The sequence below is a fragment of the Budorcas taxicolor genome, chromosome 8 (genome assembly GCF_023091745.1).
Source record: "Budorcas taxicolor isolate Tak-1 chromosome 8, Takin1.1, whole genome shotgun sequence".
Taxonomy (NCBI): domain Eukaryota; kingdom Metazoa; phylum Chordata; class Mammalia; order Artiodactyla; family Bovidae; genus Budorcas; species Budorcas taxicolor.
The window spans coordinates 96,509,949-96,522,082 of NC_068917.1; the positions used below are offsets into that span (position 1 = coordinate 96,509,949).

A 12,134-nucleotide genomic window follows, 5' to 3' on the forward strand; every position below is an offset into this window, starting at 1 on the left:
CATCAATTCTTCAGCGCTCAGCTTTCTTCACAGTCCAACTCTCACATCCATACATGACCACTGGAAAAACCATAGCCTTGATTAGATGGACCTTTGTTGGCAAAGTAACGTCTCTGCTTTTGAATATGCTATCTAGGTTGGACATAACTTTTCTTCTGAAGAGTAAGCGTCTTTTAATTTCATGGCTGTAATCACCATCTGCAGTGATTTTGGAGCCCCCCAAAATAAAGTCTGACACTGTTTCCCCATCTGTTTCCCACGAAGTGATGGAACCAGATGCCATGATTTTCGTTTTCTGAATGTAGAGCTTTAAGCCAACTTTTTCACTCTCCTCTTTCACTTTCATCAAGAGGCTTTTTAGTTCCTCTTCACTTTCTGCCATAAGTGTGGTGTCATCAACTAATGACAATTCTTTGATATTAATCTTTGAGCTCATTGATGTTAGTTTTATAAATATTAAAAATATAGACTTAAATTATAAGATATTTAATATTTGAGCATATATTCATTTATATTCTGAGTAGTATTTTGAGGAGAATACATTGGGAAATGATTGACCTGTTGATATAGTGATCCAAGTAGTCAGTTAAATTTTCAAGGCTGATGTCTCTTAAAACAATCTAAATCTGTGGCCATTTTATCACTAGCACTATCTGCCTCGTATAGCCTGTTTTATGTTTTTCTGTTACAGGCTCAGATGAAGTTGAAACATGCCCAACAAGAATTAAAGACTAAACAAACAGAAATTAAGAAGATGGATAGTGGCTATAGGAAAGATCAAGAAGCATTAGAAGCTGTGAAAAAACTTAAAGAAAAACTTGAAACTGAAATGAAAAGGCTAAATTATGAAGGTTTGCCTTTAAAGACATGTGAAATCATTAGGAAGTAGTGATTATTAATAGAAACTTAAAGGAAATAGCAAGTAGGAAATTTTTTTTACCTCATTAATGTTAATGGGAATAGTATTAAAATTATTTATGCTATAATCAGAAAAATATCAAAGCATAAAACAAACGTTTGAATTGAAAGGATGAAAATGGTTTTATGTGTTGAAAATATGTCTACTTGACACTTAATAGAAATTCAAAAGTTAAGTATGCTTTTCTTTAATATTTATCAGGAATTTGCATTTTGCTTTTAGAAATGCTTTGGAAATAGAGATTACTAATATTTTCCTTAAAAAAGTAGAATATTTGAGTTTTTAAAACATGGTTTCAATTTATTTATGGCTTACTGTTCAGAAAACAAGGAGGAAAGCCTGCTGGAAAGGCGCAGGCAGCTGTCTCGTGATATCAGTAGACTAAAAGAAAAAGAAGAAGCTCTCCTGGCCAGATTTCCCAATCTTCGATTTGCCTATAGGTAAGAGTTAAATCTTGAAATTGAACATGGTAGTAACTAGGGTATATTTTTGTATAAAAGATACCATAAGCTGCTTTTCCTTAATTGTTTTTTCTTTTTTCCTTAAATCTTTATTGAATGTTTCAGATTTGTAGACAGGAAATTCTTGTGAAATTTAAGGTTACTAATGCCACTCATCTCAAAACCAAAACAAGGGCAATTTAATCTTAGTCCAAAAAGTTTCTTTAATTTATTTTTATCATTAATGTTAAATAGCTGTGTTAACATTTTACAGTTTGTTTTATTAATGCTATATGGTTTTTTTCTTGAAATACTTAATATATGTATTACAAAGATTAGAACATTAAAGTTATTTTTGTTACCTTCAAAACATTATGTTTACTGAAAGATCTTTTGATTTTAAAACAATAGTCTATTAAGGATAAATTAGCATATATACATAGTTTAAAAAACCAGGGTACGTTAATTTATAAAAGCTTCATTACTAAAAAGACTATCAGCTGACAATGCAACAGAACTTCAATTTGTAAAAAACAAAGTGACAACGGAAAACATAAATATTTGTGAAACACAATAAAAGGTGTGTCTGTAGCTGGACAATCACAAGACATTTGAAATCTTTTAATTTTGTTAAAACTGCTGATTATTGTGCTTTCCATTTAATGTATTGTCAGAGCTCTTGACTAGTAAAATACAACTTTTTCTATTTTCTTGTCTAAGATTAATTTTTGTCCACTTTTCTGTTTTAGGGATCCAGAGAAGAACTGGAATAGAAATTGTGTGAAAGGACTTGTAGCTTCACTGATCAGTGTAAAAGATACTTCTGCAACCACTGCTTTAGAATTAGTGGCCGGAGACCGACTCTACAATGTTGTAGTAGACACAGAGGTAAACTGATTTTAATTAAAAAAAACATATAATTGCTGTTAAAACTATAATAGCTGCTAGCTTGAAAAATCATGTGCTCTTAGAAGAATTGGGTACTTTATTGATGTTTTAAACTTTTCCTAAGGCTAAATGTTGGGCTTCCCTGATGACTCAGCTGGTAAAGAATCTGCCTGCAATGTGGGAGACCTGGGTTTGATCCTTGGGTTGGGAAGATTCTCTGGAGAAGAGAACGGCTACTCACTCCAGTATCCTGGCCTGGAGAATTCCATGGCCTGTATATAGTCCATGGAGTCGCAAAGAGTTGGACATGACTGAACGACTTTCACTTAAGGCTAAATGTTTATCTTTACAGGGTAAAAAGATAGAGTTAATGATTTTTTACATTTTATTAACATTGTTCCAGAGGAAGTCGTATGCTAACTCCAGAGTCCAGAATGCACATATCCATCTTAGAATTTTGATTGTTCGGCATAGTAGGCACTCAGCATATTTATAAATTCCTAAACTTGTACTGTTTCCATTTAAATGTTTTTTGTTGTCATTAATATTTTTTTCATTTCTAATTGCACGATGTTTTAGGTTACTGGAAAAAAGCTACTAGAAAAGGGGGAATTGAAGCGTCGATACACTATAATTCCACTCAATAAAATTTCATCCAGATGTATTGCTCCAGAAACTCTGAGGATTGCTCAGAATCTGGTAAGTCTTTTTTATATGCTTTGTCTGCATCTTACTGTTTGTTTTTTTTTTTAATTATAGGACATTAACTGTCCTCTGAAGTAAATTGGGATTTCAATCATATATCAAACCACACAGTTTTATTGTGTTACTGTGCTTTAAAAAGTTAAGATACCAAGAGAGTAAAATCAGCTTTTGTGAAATTAGATGGAAAGAGAACAGAAATGTTGGAAGACTAAAATTCCCTTTGATATTTTAGAATGTCTTCTTTAAAAGATTTTTATTGGACTATATAGTTGGTTTAAATGTGTTTGGGGTATACTGCTAAATGATTCAATTATACATACATGTGTATATCCATTATTTTTCAGACTTTTTTTCCCATATAGATTATTACAGAATATTGAGTAGAGTTCCTTGTGCTGTACAGTAGGTCCTTGTTCTCTGTTTTATTTTTGCATGTTGTGTGTGTTAAGTCACTTTAATCATGTCCGACTCTTGGTGACCCTATGGACTGTAGCCTGCTAGGCTTCTCTGTCCCTGGGATTCTCCAGGCAAGAATACTGGAGTGGGTTGCCATGGCCTCCTCCAGGATCTTCCTGACCCTGGGGTGGAAGCTTCCTCTCTTATGCCTTCTGCATTGGCAGGTTGATTCTTTACCACGAGCGCCATCTGGGCAGTAGAGTTCCCTGTGCTATACAGTAGTAGGTCCTTGTTGGTTATCTGTTTTACTTATACTAAGGATTCGCTCAGTCATAGCTGACTCTTTGCAACCCCGTGGACTATAGCCCACCAGGCTCCTCCATCCATAAGATTCTCCAGGCAAGAATACTGGAGTGGGTTGCCATTTCCTTCTCCACTGTTTTATTTATAGTAGTGTGTAAATGTTAACTCCAATCTCCTAATTTATTACTTCCCCTGCATTTCCCCTGTGGAAGCCGTAAATATGATTTTTGAAATCTGTGAGTCTGTTTTATAAATAAGCATTTGCTTGTCTGTAAAGCTTTTGATTTCTCTGTTGAAGCTGAATGAGATCCTTCTGTGCAGAGTGATCTCTTCGTTGTAGGTTTTTCTCTTTCATCACTAGGGCTTGTGGCTCAACTGGTAAAGAATCACCTGCAATGCGGGAGACCTGGGTTCCATCCCTGGGTTGGGAAGATCGCTTGGAGAAGGGAATAGCTACCCACTTCAGTTTTCTGGCCTGGAGAATTCCATGGACTGTATCCATGGAGTTGCAAAGAGTTGGACATGACTGAGCTACTCACTTTCACATTAAATATTAAACTTTTGATTTCTGATTAATGAGAATTATAGAACTTAGAGAGGAATATAGGGATTCTGCAGGGTTTTTTTTCATTCCAGGCGCACTTAAACCAGCTATGGTGATAACCGTTATGGAACATAATCTGTCAGTCTTGCAGAGATGCTTCTCTACTAGAGTTTTTCTAGATTGCCCACCAACCTGTGAACATACAAAGCAGGTAGCCAGGATATGCAGTCAGCTGCTGGGCTAGATCTAAAGTAGTATGGTTTCTAGTGAATAGATGAGTGCAAGGAAATATATTTAAAAGGCTACTGTGGTTGTATAATATTTGGTAAGAACATGAAACCAGTTTTAACTTTCAGTAGTGATATCAGTATTTGGGCAGGTATTCTAAGTTCATAAGTTGAAAAAACAATTATGTGAAACCTGAAACTGCATGTATAATTAAGATAATAAATGGATATTCAGTAAATTTCTGAAATTGAGAAGCCTTCAACGGAAATTGTTTACTGTCAGAAGAAAGATGAATGTAGAGTAAATAGGTGGTAATTTTGGTTAGTACTTCTTTTACTTTGAAAAATCACCTGAGTCTAGAAGGAAGTTATTCTCATCTGGGGTCAAGTTCCAGTGTTAGAAGTAAGTTGGGGTTTTAAGTAACAACAAAAGTGCTTTTACCCAGATCGCTTAGCCACACACACTGAATGGTAACTGCTATGTCAGAGGACATTGCTGAACATATGTTGCAGAGAGCTGCCTTCATTATGATTTCTGCTACTGCTGCACTCTGTAAAGTATATTCAGTTCAGTTCAGTTCAGTTGCTCAGTCATGTCCGACTCTTTGCGACCCCATGAATTGCAGCACGCCAGGCCTCCCTGTCCATCACCAACTCCCAGAGTTCACTCAAACTCACGTCCATTGAGTCAGTGATGCCATATTAGGTTGTTTTAAAAATAGGCTGAGGTAGACATTATAAACAAAGGGTGAGAAAAGACAGTTGGATCAAAATAAAAGATTGAGAGATTTTTTGTTACTTTTTTACTCTCAATTACTGTTTTCATTTCTATAACTGGAAGGTAGTTGCTCTAGCATGTTTTATTTGAGTGGAAAAGTATTCACTTTGGGACAACCAAGTTGATAGTTGATGTAAAACATGTAATTGTGTAACTGTGTTGATCTAGAAGTTGTACTTTAAGAAACTGTGTTCACAGATAATCCACTTTGAATTTAGAAACTTGATAGGGGCTTGTACTTGATTGAAACTCATGACTGGCATTTTAGCTAAATGTTTCACTTAGATTTTTCAGTGCTTAAACTTGAATTGTTTTTTTTCTAAAAGTGAGTTTTCTATAGCATTTTAGAAAATTCAAAAAGAGTTGTAGTGCTGGGTATGTATATTAAGTTACTGTTAGTATTTATACTAACAGTTGTGGGCATTATTAGTATTTTATAAAATAGTATTTGAAAGGAAAGGAGTAATATGTATTATGACATATGACATATATGTTTTCTCACAGGTTGGCCCTAATAATGTTCATGTGGCTCTTTCCCTGGTTGAATACAAACCAGAACTTCAGAAAGCAATGGAATTTGTCTTTGGAATGACATTTGTTTGTGACAATATGGATAATGCAAAAAAAGTAGCTTTTGATAAAAGGATAATGACTAGAACTGTAACTCTAGGAGGTGATGTGTTTGATCCTCATGGGACATTGAGTGGAGGTAGGATTTATATCATTTTTTCCTCCTAACTCCTTTGTTCTAAATAGGATGGGGACTTTTTTTTTTAATAGGAATTATTGGGGTTGGAATAATTCAGTGTTTTATTCCTAAAGGATTGAGTTTTCATTTGTGACAGTTTACTTATTATTATCTGTCATCATCCAGATGGAACTCATAGTCTAATAATCAGTACTATAGCTTTTCTTGCTCACCTATTCTTGTTTTCTCTTTTTTGCCAGATATTCTAGTCACTGGGAAACAAAGTATTTTTATTCAGTGCAATTGTAGCTTTACCACCCAGTTTTCCTTTAGGAAACATGTTAACGTCTAATATGTGTATATGCTACTGCTCCTGTCAAAAGTAAAGCAAAACTTTAAATCTGCCCTGAGATGGTGCCTTAAGAAAGGAATTCTTTAGTAGTGACCATGTATTTCCTGTCCTAATATTTGTGACACTGTTTCCATATCCATGTCAAGTGACCATGTGATAAACTAACAAATACTGAACAGTACTTACTGTGTACTAGGCAGTGTTGTAAGCCTGTATGTCCAGTACAGTAGCTACTAGCCACATGTGACTTTCCATTTAAATAAGGTAATTAAAATTAAATAGAATAATTTACTTAATTGCACTAGGCATATTTCAAGGGCTCAGTAACCACAGTGGTTAGTGGGTAATTAGATAGTGCAGATATGGAACATTTCTATCATTCTATAAAGCCCTATGCTAAGGACTTTAATTAGTTCATTTAATCTTTATAGCAACGTTGAAGTAGACATAACTATCTTTTCCATTATATGTTTGTAGAAACTAAAGCATAGAACAGTTAAGAATTTGCTGATAAGTGGCAGAGCCAGGGGTCAGAGTTGAAAGAGGTAGCCTGATTTCACAGTTTGTGCTTTTAACCAAACCAAGAGACTTGGATGCCTCTTGAGTTATGAAGTATCTTAATTTCTTTCTAGTCCAGGAAAACAGTAGCCAATATAATGAGTTTCATGATCAAGTTCCTCAGAGTACACAATAACTAGTATTTTACAGTTGGAAGATAGAGACCAAGTATTTTAAAATATCTAGATTAGAAGGAACATTTTAGATTTCACTGAATTATATGTTCTTGAAATCCCCCCTTAAGTGATGGCAGATATGTAACCCCATGTCATATAAGCAAAGTGTTCATAATAGCATTGTTGATTGACCTTCCTTTCTTCCATCAAACCTAGAGTTTTCTTGACAGCTTAACACCTCAGCCTGTTACTGCCAGACAGTTATAGTGCATGTAAGGTGAAACCAGTTTACTATGCTGTGTCAAGTTTAGACCACATTACGATATGGTAATAAACAGCTCCCAAATCTCAGTGGCTTACAGGTTTATTCTATAATTATGCTACATCATGTTACTTGTCTCTGCTCCATGTTATTCTCATTATGGGATTTAGGCTGACTGGAAAATAAATCTTTTTTTTTGAACATGCTTTACACATGGGAAAGGGAAAACGCATGGTAAATGATGTGCTCCCTCTTAAAGCTTACTCTCAGAAGAGGCAGATTTCCCACCTCATCGGCTAGAGCAAAGCACATGGCTAAGCCTGATCTTAGTAGAGCAGAAAGTGGTTCTGAGAGGGATTCACCCAGTGAGCAAAGGCAATGATGATTCTGAATAAATAATCCACCACATATAGAGTATTTGTTATCATATATGTATGCCCTAAGATTCAAGTGATAAAATGGATTCTGTAGCTTCATAAACCACTAAAGATTGGCTGTTGAATTATTTCAAGTGTAAATCTCTTACAAAACTGTATTGTTTCCTAAATATATGGCAACTCAGTGTCCAAGGCCTGTTTCACTTTGCCTCTGTCAGGTGCTCGATCCCAGGCAGCTTCCATTTTAATGAAGTTTCAAGAACTCAAAGATGTTCAAGATGAGCTCAGAACCAAGGAGAATGAGCTACAGGCTCTAGAAGAGGAATTAGCCAATCTTAAAAACACTGCTGAAAAGTAAGACTTTGGTTGGATTAAGCTGTTATTAAAATTTTTTAAAAATAAATAATAACCTTAGTATTGAATAAGTTGTGAATTGATAACTTATCAGTTATATATATTTTTTAATATAAGTGATGTCTTTGTTTTACAAAATTATGGAAAGTTAATTAAAAAGAAGAAAGAAAAATCAACCAAATATTCCTGTTTTTCTACTGAGATATATACTCTGTTAACATTCTGTGGGGATTAGTGGGGAAACACACAGATGCTCTGAAGGTTGATGCCAGAGGACACTTGAGTCCTTGATTTGAAATGATGTAATATACTGCAGCATTGATTGGGTGTCTGCACTAAGTTTTGCAGCCTTATGGCTGTCCTGTACAAGTTGAAAATAGCTAGGTTGCCTGTGGAGAAGTTAAACAAGTTTATGTCAAAAGTCACTGCTAAAATTAAAGTGTTTACTTCCAGTGTTCTTTCTTTGTGGGTGTGGATATAGGTATGTGTGTGTACTGTTCAACATTACTTCTGTTTGTGTATGATACATATTTATGTATGATGAAATATATGTATGCCACATTTTTTTTTCATAAATGGGGTCATGCTATTCAATGTAACCCTTTTTGTCTCCTAACATCATTTACTATTGTGTGTCTCATGTGCCAAGTACTCTTCAAAGAACTGGGAATATAGCAGTGAATCAAATAGATAAATTTCTTCCTTTATCTTATTTCCATATGTGAAGTTGGGGCAACAGACAATATAAAAAGTTAAATTGGTAAAAGGTATGTTAGATAATCTAAATTCTAAGAATAAAAAGGTAAAATAGGAAAGAAGTGTTGAAAGTTTATATGGGGTGGGCAGGGAAAGCCTTACTGAGAAGATGACTTTTGAATAAACACCTGAATGATGTTGAGTGAACTCACTATGTGGTTATCCAGAAGAGTCTTTAAAAACTTCAGGAGTATAAATGCCACAAACTTAACAAAGTACAGTATTTGAGAGTTTAATCATAATTTTTTTCTAATCCTTCTGAAGATGGCAAGTGGGAGATGAGATAAACATTTTATTTAGAATTCACAATACTGAATAAAGGTAAGAGAAAATAAAAGATAAAAACTTAAATTTTTTTTGAGGGGTAAACTTTTGGCATTTATCTTCTGAAATTATCAAAGCTTAGAATAGTACTAAGACGTTTTTGGGACACAATATATATGGAAAAGATTGTTTACAGTAAGTCAAAGTGGCCATTCCAAGATGTAAATTGTATCATAAATGCCCACTTTCAAACATACATGTAAAGCCTACCTTTTACCTTCGTTGACATATGACATTAATCATAAAATGAAAGAACTTTCTGTGAGAAAGAGATAAAAAGATGTTTCTGAAATGTGGAAGCTCTGTCAAGGGAATGAATTACAAACTCAATTGTAGTCACATTTGGCTTGGAACTGTTTGTTGAGCAGTACTAGGTTGTTTATTCTACAGAGTTGTTTTGTAGACTAATTGTGGCCCTGAGGTCCAGGAAGAAATGAAGATTTTGAAAAATGAAAGTGGAAGGGTCACCTAAAGCCATTCTTTCATAGACCATATCAGGAAAATAGCTTGCCTTTTTTAAAAACTTTCTTTACATTTTTAAATGAGTTGAAAAATGACTCTGAGTTAAAATTATGGCTTTTTAATTGCTGTCAAGCAATCTCAGACAAGAATACTCAAGGGAGTATTTATAAGTTGCTTGTTTTTTACCCTCAAACCTCGTGATTTTCTAGTTACAAGCAACCTTTGAATTTACTATAATTTAAAATTTCACTGCAGCTGAATTAGCAAAATACCTTCCAAAGCCATAATTTGAAGCTGTCAGAACTGGGGGACAATTAAAGGATCTACAAAAAATAAGTGCTTGGTGAATGTTTAAGTTTAGTACTATGTCATTTTGAACCACCAGTCTCCTTACAAAATGGAGGCAGTGTTATTATTTTTTAAAACATTTGAAACTGGGGACTAAGCTAACCAAACTTTTGAAATTTTATATAATTGTTTTATATTCTATTTTTATGATGGAGGCTGTTATGGAGTTTTTCTTTTAGATAAGGATCAGTGAGAAGGGTTATTTTTAAGGTAACTTATTTATTCAAAGATTATTAGTATTTTCTAAAATTAAGAATATTTCTGTGGATAGTTACTGTTGGTCTTGGTCATTTAGAGTGCCTTCAGTAACCAAGTCAAACTTGAGTTTAATTGATGTTTCAGAAGTGTGGAAGTCATCAAAATGAGTCTTGTAAAGTGGCATCTTACATTATGTTGTATGAGTTTGTTTTAGGTAAGAGCTGTTTAAATGCATGTCTCAAACATCAGAAAAATTGTCATTTATTATAAACTTATCTTCCTTAAGGTATCGCCACCTAAAACAGCAGTGGGAGATGAAAGCTGAGGAGGTAGATTTATTACAAACCAAGCTTCAGCAAAGCTCGTATCATAAGCAACAGGAAGAATTAGATGCTCTTAAAAAAATCATTGGTAAGTTAAAACATTTTGTGCTAATCTGTTTCAACTGATAACCATACTTTAGGTATTTGAAGCTCTCATGTTTATTGTATGTTTTAATTATATGTAATAATTTTCTGTTAATTTGCGCTTTTTTGTTGGGTTGCTCATAGCTTGTTTTTATTGTTCTCATGTACCACATTATAAATACCTTTTGTGTTATATGCTTGTCTTTTGGTTTTGTTTATGTTTATAGTATTTTTGTTATATGTGTATAACTAATTTTAAGAACCTATCTTAACACCTTTAATCAGAATTTAATTGTATGTAGCAGTTTTAAATTTCTCTTATTCCTTAGGACTATTCACAGGCCTATTTTCCCCCACTAATATTTCTATTTTTTTTTTTCTCTTTTATAAAATTAAAAATGTATTCACTTCATTCACCTTCCCCACCCCCTGCCTTTGCTGCTGCTGCTAACTGCTAAGTCGCTTCATTCGTGTCCGACTCTATGCGACCCCATAGATGGCAGCCCACCCACTCTCCCATCCCTCTGTGACCTAAGATATTTAAGATTCCACATATAAGTGAGATCATATGGTATTTATCTTTCTTTGACTTATTTCACTTTATGTAATGCCCTCAAAGTCCATCCATGTTATTGCAAATGGTAGGATTTCCTTCTTTTTTTATGGTTGAATAGTATGCTGTGGTATGTTTATGCCACTGTTTCTTTATCTATTCATCCATTAGTGGACTCAGGTTGTTTCCATGTTGTAAATAATGAAGCAGTGAACACCACCTGTCTTTTGATAGCCAGTATAACAGTTGAGGTGATCGCTCTTTGTGGTTTTGATTTCAATTTCCCTTATGATTAATGTTGAGTATCTTTTCATTTACCTCTCGACCGTTTGTACATCTTCTGTGGAAAATGTGTATTCAGGTCCTCTATTTTTTGATTTGATCAGTTTTCTTTCCCGTTGAATCATATGAGTTCTTAATATGGTTTTGATATTAACCCCTTATCAGATAGATGATTTACAAATGTTTTCTCCTATTCAGTAGGTTGCCTTTTAGCTTTGTTGATGATTTGCTTTGCTGTGCAGGAGCTTTTCGGTTGGATGTAGTCCCCCTTGTTCACTTCTGCTTTTGGTGTCAAATTCAAAAAATCATCAACACCTATGTTATGGAGCTTACCACCTGTTTTCTTCTAGGAGTTTCATGATTTCAGGTTTTACCTTCAAGTCTTTAATCCATTTTGACTTAACTTTTGTATGTGGTGTTAGAAAGTGGTCTGGTTTCATTCTTTTGTAAGTGACTGTCCAGGTTCCTTGCAACATTTACTGAAGAGACTGTCTTTTCCCATAACATATTCTTGACTCCTTTGTCATAAATTAATTGATCATGTGTGCATGGGCTTTGTTTTGGGGTTCTCTTATTCAGTAGTTCCATTGATCCTTGTGTCTGTTTTTATGCCACTACTCTACTGCTCTAATTACTCTAGCTTGGTAATATAGTTTGAAATCAGGGAATATAGTGCCTCCAGTTTTGTTGTTCTTTTTCAGGATTGCTTTGGCTGTTCAGGGTCTTTTGTGGTTCCATACAGATTTTCAGATTGTTCATTCTATTCCTATGAAATAGGACATTGAAAGTTTGATAGGATCTGACTTGAATCTGTAGCTTGCATTGGGTAATATGGACATTTAACAATATTTTACCATTTATTTCTGTCTTCAGTTTCTTTCATCAGTGTTGCATAGT

General features: G+C 34.3%; 1 protein-coding gene across 1 annotated transcript in view; it reads left to right on the plus strand.

The window, feature by feature from the left end:
- Positions 1 to 12,134, plus strand: part of SMC2 (structural maintenance of chromosomes 2) — a 49,790-nt gene that overhangs the window by 16,381 nt on the left and 21,275 nt on the right. Inside the window, exons 10-16 of the mRNA XM_052645060.1 lie at positions 692 to 851; positions 1,242 to 1,359; positions 2,109 to 2,247; positions 2,827 to 2,946; positions 5,705 to 5,909; positions 7,772 to 7,907; positions 10,282 to 10,406. Of these exons, the coding sequence (XP_052501020.1) occupies positions 692 to 851; positions 1,242 to 1,359; positions 2,109 to 2,247; positions 2,827 to 2,946; positions 5,705 to 5,909; positions 7,772 to 7,907; positions 10,282 to 10,406 (1,003 nt within the window). The remainder of the gene's footprint in view (positions 1 to 691; positions 852 to 1,241; positions 1,360 to 2,108; positions 2,248 to 2,826; positions 2,947 to 5,704; positions 5,910 to 7,771; positions 7,908 to 10,281; positions 10,407 to 12,134) is intronic.